At 32.3% G+C, this 18,523-nt stretch overlaps 1 protein-coding gene across 3 annotated transcripts in view; it reads right to left on the reverse strand.

Annotated features, from left to right (window-relative positions):
• The window catches only part of cdm (importin-13-like protein cdm), a 144,606-nt gene that overhangs the window by 13,082 nt on the left and 113,001 nt on the right, over window positions 1-18,523 (reverse strand). For all 3 annotated transcript variants that reach the window (XM_085818532.1, XM_085818531.1, XM_085818530.1), the window contains 2 exons: window positions 9,372-9,785; window positions 469-558 (listed from right to left, as the gene is read on the reverse strand). In XM_085818532.1, coding sequence (XP_085674658.1) covers window positions 469-558; window positions 9,372-9,785 — 504 coding nt within the window. The remainder of the gene's footprint in view (window positions 1-468; window positions 559-9,371; window positions 9,786-18,523) is intronic.

The following is an 18,523-nucleotide window of genomic DNA, read 5'->3' on the forward strand; positions in this document are numbered from 1 at the left end:
TATGTGATATGTAAAATCTGTAGATTTTCTCCTTAGCTTATAGAGCTCATGGTTTTTCAGGAACTTACATAGAAACTACAGAGAATACTTAGTAGGAGACTATAGGTATGTGGTACTAAGGAAGAACATCAGAGGAAGAGAATGCTCCAGATGTGTGACTGATGAGTTCTTTGGAATATTTGTATTCAGATTGTTTATAATTTTTTTAGTGTCTGTCATCTAGTATAAATCATCTGTCATCTAGTGTAAATGATCTGAAGATCTGTCATCTAGTGTAAATCATCTTGCTGGATTTAGTAACATGAAAAATGCTTATTTGTGCACATGAGATGACTTCTGGTTGGTGCAGACAAGAAATACATTAAAGGTGGCGATCTACAACTACCTTTAAAATTCCTTAAAAATATGTCATATTATTAAAAAAAGAAGAAGAATATTAACTGTTTGTTGGACATTTGTTATACGTACCTTTAAAACTTGCATCACCATAGTTTCCCCTTGACTATTAACAACATTTAGCATCTTTGGCACTTCTCTGCTATGAATAACAAAATTTGTCTAGGAAAGGAGAAAAAAAAAATTGCAGTTCATATTGCTGAAGTAGATATAAAGAAATCTATTCAGTTATATTTCTATTTTGATTACCAAACTGTTATAAAAGCAATCTTTTAAACTTAAATAAAGCATTAAAATCCAGTTTTGTACATATTTCCGAACGCAGAAATTATGTACTTTTAAGGCCCATTAATAAAAAAATTAAGGACGTTTCAGCAAATGGAACTGAATGAATTCAAAGATATTATTTATGCCTGAACTTCCCTTTTGAAATACCATCCTAAGAATAAAATAGCTATGTAAGTAGGATGCATTATTGTTAAATATAATTTTATACACATGATTATAAAACAAATTTGAGAATAAAATCAACTTTATAAAATTTCTCAAGTAGCATGAAATATTTTACACTTATAATAGTTGGACATATTTGAAAGAAGATTAGAGACATTTTATTTACGTTTTACTAACAGTTAGCTTTATGTAGATTCTTTCATTATGTCTCATTTTGTCACATACTTGCTCAGTCTAGAGGTTTAGTATATAGCAGGAAGATTTTATGTCAAACAGCATAGGTTAAAATGAGAAGGAAAACAATAATCAGCATGATTTGTAATAGAAGACTGGCTGTTGCCATTGCTGCTGCTTGCTTGGAGAGAGAACTGCTGATTAGAACAAACCTGAAAGCCTGATGTAGGCACGGTTGGCAAGTTTTGATAGTTAGTTGTGCTCTGTCAGTCTGACAGAGTTAGTGTCATAGCTTCATGTAAAGTTCCTGTAGTTGTAACCCAGTTAATATAATTTAAGGTTAAAATAAGCCATTAAAGCACCGGAGGTGATAAGTTGTTTTGTATTATTTTAAATCTCACTAGATGCAAAGAATAAGTGTTACATTAATTTTTACATATTTGTGCTGTATTTTGTGACCACAGTAAGAAGGCAATAATCTTTGTTTAATAGTGCATTAATGAAAGGTATTAACTAGTTTTAACATGAAGAGATAACTTTTAAGAATGAACCGTTAGCTACAAATAATTAAATTAGATAGTTACACAGTACAAAGTCCATAGTCCGGATTCGTCGGGACTTCGGCAATTTTGGATTAGGGTTTTTTTTTTTTTGGATTATAGATTATCAACTTAAATCTCGTAAGATGGCGTGCAGAAATGATACAATTAAAAATATGAAATCGTAATTTATGAAATAAAGAACAATTATGATCTAAAGGGTATAAAAATTTAAAAAAAAAAAAAAAAAAAAGCTTAATATTTATTTCTTTATCAAACATTTCTTTCAATGTAAGAGTTTTAAGTTGCTTCCACAAAAAATTCAAAAAGTTCCTTTTCCTTGTTTCATATATAGTGGACTTTCCAATGCCATACTTCTCACATAATTTTGAGACGGATAGGCCTTTATCCATTTTTTGCAGTAATTCCACTTTTTGTTTAATGGTTTTGTTTTATTTTATAGAAAGGTTATGTAACAGAGTAGCTTCTAGAAAAATGTAGAAAAACTTATGATGCAGCATTTATATGAGGAGGTTATGTAATAGGCTCGAATGTTCTAGAAGTTACTGGTCTAGGGAAAGATCCTGAATCGCAGAAAATTAATTAAAGGTTGCTGGTTCGCAAAGAGCAAGCAGTATTTTTTTTTTATATTTTACATCTTGATTTGTAGTGAATGCCAATTTTTCAGTATCCTTTTCATTTAATTTTATATGCCAATAGCCTGATGCCAAATCCAATGTAGAAAAGATTTTTGCATTTGTTAATTGATCTAATACAGCATCAATTCTAGGAATAGGTTCAGAATCAGTTTTAGTAATTTGGTTAAGCTTCCTGAAATCAATACACAATCTGCTTCTGGACTGCTCATCTCGCTTATAAGCTAAAGTTACAGGAGCAGCATAAGGACTATAAGAAACTTTAATAATTCCAGCTTTTAAAAATTCATCTATTTGTTTTTTAATTTCACTATTATCTTTAGGAGACACTCTATATGGTCTATAGGCTATTGGTAATTCAGAAGTTAATATAACTCTGGGAGGTTCAACCCTTATACAACCAACATCATATTTACTTTTTGCAAATAAATGATTATAATCATTCAACAATTTCTGTAATTTACTATCAGAATTTTTACTATTTTAAAATAATTACCACAATTTTTAGTACTAAGATCATTTTTACATACAAAATTTGCGCTATTATCAAAATATTTACTAGATTGTTCAGCACTGATATCATTTTTACATACATAATTATTTTGGAAAAACTTGTCTACTTTAACATTTTTACTTACCTGTTTTCCAAGCTGATACACTTCATAATTATGAAAATTCTATTGTAATTTAAATAATGAAACACATGGTGATGAAAGCAATAAATAATTCAAATTTGAATCTACTACATAAAATATCACATTATTTTCTATTTTACCTACTTTACACTTTACTTTGATTATTTTCTCTATATGAAATTGACTAGATATTGAAAATATTTTATCATGTGATTTCACTGAAATTTCTCTAAATTTATCACCAATTTTGTTAAAAATTTTTAACGGTAAAACGTTAATTTGCGATCCCGTATCAATAATACTGGGAATTTTTTAATGTCCAATTTGGACATTCACTTTAAAGTAATATCATTTTTTAACTTCTGGCATCGAATATATATTTTTAGGTTTTGTGGCAACGAACTCTTGAACCACGTGTTTGGAATGACATCTCTTTTAATTTATTATTTTTAATTATTTGACACGTGATTATTATTAGTTTGGTATTTGATTAATATTAATACTATTTTGTATGTCATTAATTTTACTTATTTACTCCTGCGAGCCGTTAGGCTAAGCTAACAAATTTGAAAAATCGTTTTTATATCGTGTTGCGTTCTCTTTTCTGTTTATCGAAACATAGAAAAAAGTAATACAAATCATACCTCTAAATCTACTGCTTTATGGTTTGAAAAAAATGAGATATGAAACCGGAATTAAAGGTATTCCCTCTAAATGCATATCCTCGAAAACTAAAACATAACTAGAAATCCTGCTGTACCTAACTGATATTTTGAATCAATCTAATATTGGCATTCTTTTGAATTTCGATGATAGATTAAGATGAATTCCAGATTTTGCGCTAAAATTAGACATGCTTGGCTGACGAGTTGCAGCCCGTAAACCTCCTCCTACATGTCTACCGGAACTTCGGAGAGCATTGCTTTTTGAGTGGTGTAATATCCCCCAAGATCAGATCGATAATTTGATACTCCTCTGGATTAAAAAAAGAAACAACAATTGGATAGTGTTTTGAATCGGTATTATTGCTTCCGAATAGCAGGTAATTGTGGATATCGAATTGGCCGATACGCATACTGTAGAGGTCGGTATTGCACTTGTTGATAATTAAAAGGTCTCACACTACGAAAACTTTGATAAGGAGTGGCTTGCACTGGTCTGGGATAATAGTACCTCGGAACAGTTTGCCTTGGAGAAACAAACTGGTAATTACTATTTCCTAGATCATCCAACGGCATCTGAACTGGAAACAGTTTCCTAGCAAGAGTAATCCAGTCTTTCGGTGTGTCTAATTTTTTGCACTGTTAACAGCATTCTTTGAGACTCAGGAAGTCCTTCCGTAAGTGCTTCCACCATTGTGGAATCTGTTAGTTTCAAGCTGGCTCCTAATTTCAACTTATTACGAAAATAAACATTAATATTATTAAATTTCTTGTATTTTAAAGACACAAAATCACTAAAAGTAACAGATTCCGATGTTGAGAATTATGTCTCAAAAATATCCTTTATGTTGTTCCAGTCTTTATCTAAACAATCACGTAAATAGAGGGCTAAAGCCTCTCCTCTAATACACTCTGAGAAAACAAATTTCTTTTCCTTTTCTGGAATGTTCTTTGCGGCACATTTCTCTTCAAACAATAGAAGATATTTGTGTATTGGAAAATTTGTACTTGTGCCGTCAAAAATAGGGAATTGAAATTTCACTGTATCCACAATAGCTACGGATTCTTGCTTATCAGTTGACATTTTTGCCGTTTTTGAGCGTATTAGCATTCCAATCACAAAATCTTGAATTTAAGAGTTCGCATACACATCAATTTGAACACTAAAATCAATCACTTTAGAAGCACTTGATAAAAACGCATAACTTTGGAGGCGAGGTAAAAAAGCATCGCCAGAAAAGAAGCAAAAGCATAAGACGATCACACACTGTCCTTGACCCACTGTTGAATTTAGAAGTGCATTAGAAATAAATCCAGGAGCTTTTTTCCCATGTAGAGGATAAATCCTGTTGAGTAATTAATAAATGTAATGTTTTCAGTTATTCCAACACATCGTGGGTGAATGGTGAGGCTATTCCATTTCACGCTTTGGCAAATGGTTGACGAAGCTGGGATGATTGTACCACGGTGAAAAATGACGACTGAGGATTTTTCACTTTTAACAGCATATCTTTATTTTATTTTAGAGCAGATGATTTTTCCAGATGAAGTTACTCAAATAACTTATTCAGTAATTGAATTATTAGATACGACTGACTTTAATACATTATAACGTTCTAACAAAGAAAGAGGAGCATAGCGGAGGTGTTAGCAGAACAAAGGCGAGAAGGCATCTGTGTAGGAGAACTTATGACGCAGTATTTATATGAAAGGTTATGTAACAAAGTAGCTTCTAGAAAAACTTATGACGCAGCATTTATATGAGGAGGTTATGTAATAGGCACGAATGTTCTAGAAGGTACTGGTCTAGGGGAAGATCCTGAATTGCAGAAAATTTATTAAAGGTTGCTGGTTTGCAAAGAGCAAAGCCATTGTATTTTTTTTTTATATATTTTACATATTTAAATATTAAATCATTCATTAAAAAATTTCAAAATTGCAAAAATAAATCAAGTGCAAAAACATTGTTTTATCTGTTTTAAACTGTGTTCTTGTACTGAAATAATTTATGTAACCAAGTGAATTTATTCTCCAAATTAAACTGGTTAAAAAATACAGGTAAATTATTGACAGCATTTTTTTGTTAATTATAACATAGGTTATTCCTCTCCTCATGTTTAGTTTATTACATTACTCATCTTACAAGAATGAAACACTACACATTTTAAAACCTCTTTCTTATGAAATTAAAAAAAAAAAAAAATATTAAATTTATCCATCTTATCTACCAATTATTATTAGAAAGGTAAATTCAAAAGTCATCACTTTTACTTATATACTTGCTGAAATTCTATATTCCTTTTTACTTCCCTGTACAAAGTAAAAAGGAGGACTAGAATACTTTCTTGTACGAAGCAAAAAGGAAGTATTGTAATCACAAAAAATTTCGGTATCATATTTCAAAGAAAATATCCATTTTGACTGCTATCGAATGCAATTTAACGATGTTTTTGTGTGACATCTGTACAAACAGAATAAAGGATTCTTCCCTCCCCCCATCGCATAACTTAAAAACTAGTAGCCTCAGAAAGTTGAAATTTTGTATATAGGACTGCTATAACATGTAGATGTGCACCTCCTATTTTGGTTGCAATCAGCTGCACCAAAAGTATATAAATATATATATACACTCTGTTACTCGGTTCAGTGAGCTCAGTTTCTTTATTCTTATATGTTTGTAAACTATGCACTTTTTGCTTTAAAAATGATTGAACTATGGTTTTCTTATCTTCCAGTTAAGGTTTTTTGTGACACTTAGCAGAATAGTGGACTTGTTGCCAATGAAGAGAAACTAAGCTTTGCAACAATAATATTTTCTTTTATTATTGTGAATTAAGTTATGCTTAATCAATTCTGGAATTATCAATTAAGTTATTAAATTATCCCATATATTGACTGACTCAGCATAGCGTCCACAACAAATTAAGTCAATTTCTACACCTTCAGTTTCTGTTTGCTGAGTAAGACCAGAAGTAAACTTTCAGTTTTGGGCACCAAAAAATCTGTCTTCTTGCCCGCTGGGCGAATTGCTTGTTTTTGCATAGAAACTGTAATTTTAATTGTAAAAATTGTTTTTTTTTTTTTTTAAATTGTATTTAGTGTTTTATGTTTTTCTATATTTTTAATTTTTAATGAAGATATTTTGTGTTTTTATTATTTTTGCCTTACCGCGAAGTGAGAACTGAATTAATTGAATGAGAAATACATCTCTAATGAAATTCGAGGAAATAAGAGTTTCATATTAGCAGAAAAAAATGTCGCCAGTCTGTTTCGGACAGAGGAGAATGTTTATGAGTAGCAACATGCACATTAGGTAAGCAGCGCTGAATTGTCTGGGAAAAACTATTTATTTTTTATTTGTTTTATTTATTTGTTTTTTATTTATTTATTTATTTTTTTTTTACACATCATTTTTAGATTTATTACAGTATTTGAATAGAACATGTGGCAATGATTAAATAATTCATCAGATGATGTAATTTTTTTGCATTCCGAGTTAAAAAAATGAATAAGATGCAATGCTGCTAAGAGAACCTAGCGCCAGAATATTGTTATGGTAAATAAATATAGAAAATTTTAAAAAGTGCATTTATTCTATTATGGTTTACATGCTATCGAAGTAGATTTAATTTAATTCAATAAGCTTAAATGAAATGCAGGGAAAAATGCGTATAATTAAATATTCTGTAGAAGGAAGTCATGTGGTGTACACATCAGATTTTTTTAAAAAAATACTTGCAACCACTTCCCAAAATAGCAAAGCTAGGTAAAGAGATCTTTCCAAGTTAAATAATGCTTGTATAATTTTTTTTCAATGTTCAATCAAGAATTAAATTCCCACCATTATTTTATTTCTTTCTCATATAGGTCAGAAATCAACCTGTTAGTGCAACTACCTTTGTACAAGTCGCCAAATTTTCAGAGTGTGATAAACTCTGGCAATCATTCCTATAACAGTTTTTTCATGAACCAACGTGGTCATTTTCGTTTGTGTCATTTTTGTTATTCTCTAAGTTCCAATGTTTGCTTGCAGTGGAAGAAACTGAGAAAAAATTTCTGTGGTAATATAGTAGTTTGTCTCAATATTGCTAAAGTGAATAATTGTTTTGAAATTGTTATTAAAGTGATAGTGATGAAATTTTCATCAGGATGAAAAAAACAAAACCTGCTTTTAAGTGATTGATTTTGCATATGAACACCTAATCAGTAACATAAAATAGTGTATGCAATAATTAATATTTTGCAATTATAAGTATTCATTTTTTTCCTGCTTCAAAAAATCCTCAAATTAAGCAAGGAGGTTGCACTAATATGGAAATACTTAAAAATTTAACAAATTCCAAGATCAGTATGAAACTGTATAGCTGAATTAAATACTTAACAAGTTGTTTTAAAGGGCCAAAATCATACTACACAATTACATACACACATGACTTTAATGATACATTAGGTCTGCAAATGGCATATACAGTAAAGTTAGATGCCATATGTACTTTTACGAGATCCGTGACTAAAATTACTTATTCAGTTTCCTAGTTTCCTATGCAGTTTTCCTCAGCTTCAACATATTTAGCATCTTAATCAGTCTGGCACTGATTGCAGGAGGGGAAAAAAAAGAAATTTTGTTATAGTTCCCAAATCATTTCTGAATGGCATCTTTCACGTCACTACCATCACTGTAACATGAACAGTTTTTGAAGATAGTTGCAGCCAGGTCTGTATGTGGTCTTTTGATTTCACTTTACTTGCAAGTATATAGCAGTAAGCAAGAAACTGAAATTTGCATTGCTGAATACTGGTCAATTAAACCTGAACTTTCTATGCAGATGTGTTATCATGAAAAGCAATGCTCTCTTGCTGAAGCTTTCACAGTGGTTTTTTTTTTTTTTTTCCCCTTTATGGTTAAAAATTTTATGTAATAAATACTTGCTATATAGTTATTATGTGGAAAATAATCAATAAGAAATGCCTCTCTTCAGTCTTAAAAAATAAAAAAAAAAAATACGATCAAAATCTTCCCAGTAGACATCTGTGTTTTGCATACCATCTTCTTTTGTTTCATTTCAGATTACAATACTGAATTCACACCTTTTCTGATGTTATTACAAGAATAAAAAATACTTTCATTGGCATTTATTAAAGAGAGAGTTTTTGAGAACAATAATCCAGATTTTTATTCATTTCTAGAGTCAGCATTAAGGTACTCATCTAATACTAATGTCAACATCTAGTCTGTAACTTATCCAATTTTATATTATATATATCCAATTTTTCAGGTAAGACTTTCACGAGCCCAACACTGATGCTCATTTATGTTACATCCCAAGAAAATGCTACATCAATTTTCCATCATAAATTCGACTTTCACATATTTTTCTTCAGTCTTTATGTCCACAACAGAGCATTGCTGGATCATCTTCAAGTGACATTTTTCCTTCTTCAGACATGGCAGCCTACTTTTTTAGCAGTAGCAAAGGAAAGTAAAATATCACTATAGATGATAATTATATATTTATGACTATTTACCTGTTTATGTTTTCCTTAATCACGAATTTAATCACTGAAAAGTTTAAGATATTTACAGATATTACAGAACTAACGATGCTTCAAAAAAGTCAGCTGAGAACTACGAACTTTCTCCACATTATACTTATGAAAAAAATGACACAACTGTTTCATTATAATAAATCATTATAATAATCATAATGTATTACGACATAGTAAGGCCTAAAGCATAACATCCTACATATTTATGATATTTTATATCATTATCATGCATTAACAAGCTATTATATTATCAATCATTGAACACAAGAATTAGCTGAAGTAAAATAACAAATATATATATATACTTACCAAAAATCCAGCTGCAGCTTTCACAGTAGGCTTTTCAGGTAAATTCAAAGCAGCCGAAGCAAACTGGAATAATACTAAAGGATGAATATTATCACTTTTGAAGAAAATAATTGATTTTTTAATTATTTGCTCCAACATCTGCAAAAATGATTCTATGACTCCAGTGCTTTCTCTAAAATCATTCATAGATAGCTGAATAGTATGATTGCAGATTTCAGCAAAATATTTTGACAAGGTCTCCGTTTGGTCATCTACATCCGAAAAAAGCAACAACAGCTGCTTTGTCATATCCAAAACAGAAGAATGGGGGCAATGCTTATATAAATGCATCATTAAATTCAACATTTCTGGCAGAAAAATTTTGCAGTCATCAGACAGCACAGATAGAGACTTTTTCAAAGCATCACAGATAGCCTAGAAAAAGCATTTTTATTATAACATTTACTGCAAATATAAAGCCATTATAAACAATTCAAACAAGTATAAAAGCATTACAATTTCTAAACATGATAAGCAAAAATAACTTTAACTTAAATTACAATTAGAATATTTTAGAATTATAACTAACCTCATTCTCAAACAAAGATATTAGACTGTTTGAAATATTTACCTCTAAATTTACAATATAATCACAAAAAAAAGTGATCCTACTTGCAGTTCTAACAAATAAATTTTTAATATATTTTCAAAAATACTGCAGGTATTAATTTTTAAAAAAAATATCAATATTTTTAATCTTATAAATATCAGCCCCTCGTACATTTTAATTTTACATAAATTTATTTTTTCCCTAATAGCTATACATAATTAGTTTTTAATTCCATCATAATCATATAAATTTGATTATTGTATGACACTTCTGCAGTAATTAAATGAATATCATTTAATTATTGTAGAAGTATTACATATGACAACATACATGCAGATCAGAAAAATTCCTATATGATCACAGATATTATATATATATATATATATATATATATATATATATATAAAGATAACAATTTTTTGAAAAACAAAATATAACCATGTCTAGAATCTTTGCACATTAAACTGCTGAAAAATTATCAGTAAAGACATAAAGTAAAAAATTTAGAACCAATTTTTCACAAAGACCAAAAATTGAAATTTATAAGTAATAAATTTCATATAATCCTCCAAATGCAATAAAGAATTTAATAAATGTTCAAAACCAAAACTCTTCAAACAAGCAGTATCCTAATTAAAAAAATCAATGAAATTTAAAGAAAAAAAGAACATCATAGAAGAGGAATTCAATCAACCTCAGTGCCACTTTGTCAGGGAACAATGAAATCAACTGAAATCTCTCTTCCACAAAAATTGTTGCTTTTCTACAATTATTGATTTTTTGAATTGGGGTATGGCTTGTTTGAAGAGTTTTGGTTTTAATACTTATTAAATTCTTTATTACATTCACAGGATTATTTGAAATTTATTAATTATGAATTTCAATTTTTGGACTTTGTGAAAAACTGGTTCTAATTTTTTTTACAAATTAAGAGCAGTGATAGTACTCATCCAGATGAGCAATAATTACCATAGAACATAGAGTCGCATTCCACTCTGAAAGGCAGAAAAGAGGAATATTAGAATTACAACCTGAACTGACAACAATGTTGGGAGAGCAAATGAACGAGAAAGTTTCACAATCAGTTTAGTGAAAAACTTGCAGAGAGTGCACAAAAAAGATAAAACTGAAAACTTGGCATTCAAGTGTTAATTCGAGCTCAGACTTTGATGGCCAACACTCAGACATACATCTTTGGTACACAAGGTCTCAACCCTGCAAACGATTGCAACAAGTTAATTTCCTAATGAAGGGCTGAATCTTATCAACTAGCTCGAACTTTCGCTATATGGACTACTACGACTGATACTCTGATGGTCAAGGTAGCAATTTTTTCCCCTTCGCCATCTTCTATCCTATCCTCCTGAACATACTGTGCTGCGTTCATTGTATTCGAAGCACCCTTTCTTTGGGACACAAAGTTCTGACAGCCTGAACTCTTCATGCTAATCTCGGCTTGGAATTAGCTGATACAGTACAAAGTCCGAAATTCGGATGCCCATTATCCGGAATGATCTAAAATCCGGACCTCAAAACTACCAACAACGTTTTTTCTAATAGACTTTATGCATGCGCATTTGATTCTTTCCCACCATGCATAATAAAACATCTGGAGAGTCCCGATTCTTAATTTCACTTCGACACTAAATAAAATACCTTGTTACTGAAGAAACAATCATTTTCAGTAATTTGGCTCCATTGCTGCGTATCTGCTTGCACACATCTCAAACCGAAACATTCCACATAGATACATCATTGATCTGATGCCAACCTGGGGCATCATTATTTATTATACTTTCCTTTCATCACCGTATGTTTATCAAAACATGACAGCTTGAGTTATGACTCATGTAGCGATGCCTAAAAATTTTTTTTATGTTAGTAATTGAATAATAAAGGAGTATGGTAACCTTTTATGTTGACATTATGCTTGGCAATAATTACAGATTTAAGTTAAATGCGCTAAACTGTTGGCGAAAAAAAATTTAGTAAAAATTTCTTTCCATATGGTAAAAACAGATTTTGTTGATGATACTTATAGACCCAAAGATTACATTTAGGGATATTTGAATTAAGAATAACTAATTTGTTATTCACATAAACCCAGGGCCAAGGCTCATATGGCCGCACCCAGTCACAGAATTTAGGACCCAACTTAAACAAAAAAAGCAACTTAAACAACTTACACTGAAAGAAATGTTTAATAAAGTAAACAAATAAATATTAAATTTTTGTTTTGTTTTGTTAATTTTGATACCCTTTAGATCATAAATACTTCATTATTTCATAAATTCCAATTTCATATTTTTAATTTCATAATTTCTACATGCCATCTTACTAGATTTAAACTGATGATCTAATATCCGGAAAAATTCCAAATCTGGAATCTCTGAAGTCCCACCGAGTCCGGATTTCAGACTGTGTACTGTAGTATTCAGCCCTTGATTAGATAATTAACTTGTTGCAATCGCTTGCGAGGTTGAGACCTTCAAAGTCTGAGCTCGAACTAATACTCGAATGTCAAGTTTTCGGTTTTACCCGTTTTGTGCACTCTCTGTGAGTTTTTCACAAAGCTGATTGTGAAACTTTTGGTCTCGTTCATTAGTTTTCCCAACACTGTTGTAAGTTCAGGTTGGAATTCTAATATTCCTCTTTTTTGCCTCTTAGAGTGGAATGCGACCCTATGTTCAATGGCAATCATTGTTCATCTGGATGGGGACTATCACTTCTCTTAATTTGTTAAAACAATTTAGAATCACCCTGTATATACATATCTTGAGAAAGGACAACAGGCCATTTAATAGTTTTCTTTTTAGAAAACCTGAAAAGAAAAGTTTCTTAAATGGCTCATTTCATAATATACACACTGTGGTATGTTAAATATTTAAAATATTTTAATATGTATTAAGATCCTGAATAATAACCTTAAATATCAATAATTTTATCATTAATTTCTAAATCAATACTGCTAAAGTATTAAAGACATGGCCATATCTATCAATTATTAAACCTCCTCAGAGTTTTCAAACTGATAATTATGTAAATTCTTGATATTTAAATTGATAACTTTTCACAGTAATACCCTGCCATCTTCTTTTCATGCTGCCAACAAATTTACTTATGTTGTACTGCATGAATAGTTTTTGGTACAGCAAAGGCTGTTAAAATTAATTACAGTAAATCCTTATTAACACAAATGCCAAGGGATCGAAAAATCAAGAATTAGTGTTAACTAGAGACTTGGATTTTGTTTTAGGAACAGTATTTTCCACACTTTAACTATTTATGCTATACAGGTACAGACACCACAGTATATTACGAGGCGTATTTGGAAACTAAGTACCGTTTTGGAAAAAAAAAATAAAAAATAGTAAAACAATTTTTTCGAATCCAATTTTATTTTTACATGAAAATACATGTCTTAAACTATTTTTCAACATAGTTTCCGCCAATGATCAAACACTTGTCATAGCGGGTGACCAGTTTTTGTATACCATCGTCAAAGAAACTTCCCGCCAGTTTCGATAACCAAGACTCCACAGCATTTTTCGTGTCATCGTCAGATCCAAAGCGCTTGCCACCAAGCTCGCGCCTCATGTGCAGGAACAAGTGATAGTCGGACGGTGCCAAGTCCGGGCTATACGGCGGGTGATCAAACTGCTCACAATGAAACTGTCAAATTAACATCTTAAAAAAAAAAAAAAAAAAAATTAAATTAAATAAGGAGGGCAGAGGTGCTTTCTCAAGCCAAATGGCCAGGTGGTGTATAAAGATTTGATATCTATTTCCAATTTATATTCCAAAATACAGCTATGAGAGGGAAATCCCTGCATAGTTTCTTTTCCAAAGAAGAAGAAAAAAAAAAAAAAAAAAAAAAAAGAACTCACAGCACGCCTCAATGCTTGTTTCTTGTGGTTTCAAATTCACCTTACCTGTAGGTGTCTAGTATACATCAGAAACCCTATTATGCCAGAGAGCCCTTTGTATAGAAGGGCTTGATTAAAGCTAATATAGGGAAACACAAGGAATTTGTTTCTAGGGACAGAAAACACCGGACATCGTCCCAGAAAGTGAAAAGGTGTTTCCTCTTCTTCTCCACAAGCTGGGCAGAGAGGAGATTCGACAAGACCACATTTGTGGAGATGCTTGGCCAGATAAGCATGTCCGGTAACAATTTGAATTACCTGGAATAAGTTAGTTCTACTGTATATGAGTTTACCTGATAAGTTAAGTGTACTGAGCACCAATTTTAAATGAGCACAGTCTGGTAGTTTAGACCATATATCATCATGTTTGTTCTTTATACAACTTCTTACTTCTTTTTTAACAATTTGATATGAAACTGGGTAAAATGGTTCTGGGCTAGACATGGTTAGTTGCGAAGCATCTTTAGCTACTTTATCAGCTAGTTCATTTCCAGCAAAATCACAATGACCTGGGACCCAGACTAAACTAATGGTATTATGGTCCTGAGCCAGAGAATTGAGATCTTGAGTACAGTTCAAAACACAGTTTTATAACTTGACATGATTAGCCAGGGTAAGGATGGCTGATTGGCTGTCAGAGAGAATATATATATTCTTATCAACTGTATTTTTAGCTAAGAGATCCCTGGCCACCATATTGATCGCCAGAACCTCGGTTTGGAAAACAGTTGTTAATTTACCAAGGTATAGATGAAATCTAATGAAATCTTCTCCAGATCCCTTGGTTCTTATAATAGCTCCAGCTCCAGTGAAGTTGGATTTTGATCCATCTGTGTAACATTCAATTGATCCTGTTAGAATTAAGTCAATTAGAGATTCTATCTCATTTCTTTTTGGTATATAAGTTGAGAATAGTTTATCTGGAACTATTGTTTTAGTAATTGCATCTTTGGGCATATAGATTATAGGGATCTCATTGCCCAAGTCCAAGCATATGTCGATGTGGCTTTTCAGGTGGCTTTTATGACCAAAACCTGTCCTTTGGCACCATGTACCATTTTTATTCAACCTATACATGGCTTTAATTGCTTCTCCGCTCAAGAATAATTTCAAGGGTGGAATTTGCAAAAAAAATTCTAATGCAGCAGTAGGGGTAATATTTAAGGCCCCACTAATGCATAGGCAAGCAAGTCTTTGCACCTTTTGTAAAACGTTTAAATATGTGCTTTTGTTAATAACATTGATCCAGACCACGCATCCGTAAGAAAGCATTGGCCGGACTATGGCAGTATAAATCCATAGAGTAGATTTTGGGTTAAGGCCCCATTGTTTACCAACAATTCGCCTGCAAAGTACTAGTACATTTGTGGCTGTTTGTGCCTTTTCTTTTATATGGGTGATCCATGTAAGTTTACTGTCCAGGTAACATCCTAGGTATTTAACACAATCCTTACGTCTGATAATCTGGTTACCCAGATATAAATCTGCCAGTTTCCATTTCCTTTTCCATGTGAAAACTATGACCTCAGATTTTTCAGCAGAGAAAGATGGGCTATTTGTTTCACCCCAGTGTGAAACTTCAAGATTCAAGATCTGCTGAGCTTGATCTATAGGGTTCCGATATCGAAACCCTATAGTAACACAATAAGGTCATCTGCATAAGCCTATGACATGCCAGGTTCCTCCTGTAGAAGTACTAAGAGTGAGTCGAATACCAGGTTCCACAGGAACGGAGAAAGAATACCACCCTGCGGAAATAATATCTCTCTTTACTAGTAATATCTCTCTTTACTTCACAGTCACTTCACAGTTTCTCTTTACTTCCCAGTTTATTAGTAATATCTCTCTTTACTTCACAGTCAGCGAGACTAACGCAGATATTCCTGTTTTTAATCATAAAGATGACCCATTTAGTTATCATAGGGTGAATATGACTTCCAATAAGGGCCTTATGTATTTTCTCGAAACCGATGTTATCAAAGGCTCCTACAATATCCAGTAGAATCCCAATGGCAAAGTGTCCGTCTATAATTGTTTTTTCTATTCTCCACACAAGTTGGTGTAGGGCTGACTCAGTGGAGAAGCCAGGCCTAAAACCGTGTTGGTCTAAGCCAAAAGTATGGTTCAGATTATTATCTGACTGGAGGTGCCAGAAAATCAATCGCTCCAACAGCTTCAGCTGGAAGGATGTTAGCGTAATCATTCTAAATGAGTTTGGTTTCTCATATGTATCTTTTCCTGGTTTGGGAAGAAACACACCTCGTGAAGTTCTCCACACCTTAGGAACATATCCTAAAACCAAACTGGATTCGAATATGTCCACAAGAATGTGGCCAATAATATCCCAGCCTTTCTGAAGCAGAATTGGGTAAATGCCATTGTTCCCTGGAGATTTAAAGGGAAGAAATACATCTAGGGCCGCTTTAGCCTTTTCAAAGTTCACTATTGTCTTAGCAAAATCCAAATCTAATGGATTATGAAGTAGTTCCAATGGATTTTCCTGGGGGTCAGAGGTGACACTTGTGTCCCCCAGATGAAAATTCAACATGGTCAACATGGTTTGTAATCCTTAACTGAATCAAATCGAATTACCTTAATTTTTTTTTTCTAATGTAGTTAACGAAAACTTGTGAAAATATTTCAAATTAAATCATTCTGAGCAAACTGTTCTGCAGAGTCATAGCTAGGGTTTTCAGCGCCCAGGGACAACTGAAGATTTCGCACCCCTTACTGCTTGCCAAGGATGGAAAACATTTAGTTCTAAAATGTTGTAACATGAGTTTGGCGCCCCTTGGATTCTGCGCCCGGGGACAGATGCCCCCCTTGCCCCCCTCTAGCTACGCCCCTGCTGTTCTGTGAAAAGTATAGCATTTAATTCCGTTCAGAATGAAATGTTGTCTAAAAATGTATTCTTTTCATATACTTAAGACTCTGAAGTACTGTAGAAAAAAGAAAATATATACATTTATATGCATACTTATGACATAATTACAAAATATTTACATCCGATCCTGTCAAAACCCATTGAACTCAATGTTAAATTACCCAATGTTTTGGTCACCAAAGAAGGGATCACCAGTGCTTCAAATCAGGGTATGGGGAAACCAGTTTAGGGCCACTCCATCTAACTTCCTACCTCCATGGTCCCGCTGGATGGGCAGCTTGATGATCTTCCCACTTCTTTGGATTATTTCTTGCATCTTAGGGCACAACTGCTTGTACATAAGATTCCACTGGAACACACATGGCAACAATATCATTTGTACTGTCAAACTCCTCAAAACTAACATAATGCCCTACAGAATATTCCATTCATTAGGTAAAGTAGTACCCTCTAAACTTGTCAATAGGATTAGTGTCTTTGTGTCTTGGGATTCTACTGAAACTGTTCTGTATATGTAGTGATAACAGAGATTTCCAAGATATGGCAGCAGCTTTTATAGCATCAAGCACACTCCAGGATGGTACTTCTGTCTCTTTTCAGCAGTGCGAGTTAGAGCTCTCACAAGTCGCTTGCAATAAGACTTCTTCATAACAGTAATAGTGCCTTCATCAAAAGGCTGAAGATGACTTGTTGCATTTAGTGGGAAAGGCGAACCTTTAATTTGCTTAGGCTCAGATCATGTGCATTATGGGGTGTACACTTGCCTAGTGTCATAAGAACACACCTATTCTAAGAAATCATTCAACAGTTACAACAAAGAAGCTACTTACCAAATGATGAATTGTCAGTCCAATCTTTCTTATGGTGAAAGTAGATGCAAGGTAAATATGCAAGGTGTTAGTAATCTTAAAATAATGTGGTTTCTTAGATTTAATGATCATCAGTGGATATTGTAATTACTGCCGTCTGCATTCAAGGACAACATTTAAATGTTGTTCAATTGCATAGCACTCTTCACCTTTTACTTCGAGGATACGACTTTGGGAAATATTATAAAAAAGTGTCATTTCACCCATATTGTAGATATCACATGAGGCATACTTTTCTCTCACTTGATCAAATTCATGCAACCAACTGTTTGTTTCTTCTTTATCAATTTTATTTGCTTCACCAAAAGTTGGTAATGATGAAATTGAGAGTCTCTTTTGGAACTGGTACAACCATCCAGGAAAAACTTAATGTCTAAATTTTATACAATCTCGTTTGCATTTGACCGAATTATAGATCCACTTAACGGTATATTAGAAGCATGCACATGGCTGATACCAAGAATGTTATGGATACATACGAGAATACACCAAGAATGTTGTGGATGGTAAAAGTTCTATGAATTTCAGCATTTAAAGTAAAGATCACAGCAGCTGCCAAAACTGTAATTTTACAATTCAGTAGACTTGGCATAAGACTATACATAGTTTTGAATGAAGCAAATTTTGAAATCTTCTACGATAAGACAAAAATTTTGACATTTTCTAGCCTTTCAATATCCTCAATAATTTTCAAGCAATGCTATTTTTTAACTGCAATTATTTTTTTTTCACTGATATAATAGTTTAAATACTTTAGTTAAATAACTTGAAAGTAACTCAACAAAGTGAATTTAAAACTAATGCTCATATTTTACAATTTAAAACTAATGCTCATATTTTTTTATTTGGTGTCCCACCCAATAAATTCATTTGAAAAAAAAAAT

This window comes from Stegodyphus dumicola, chromosome 6 (assembly GCF_044657685.1).
Source record: "Stegodyphus dumicola isolate Sdum_Otavi_A_Nest chromosome 6, ASM4465768v1".
NCBI lineage: Eukaryota > Metazoa > Arthropoda > Arachnida > Araneae > Eresidae > Stegodyphus > Stegodyphus dumicola.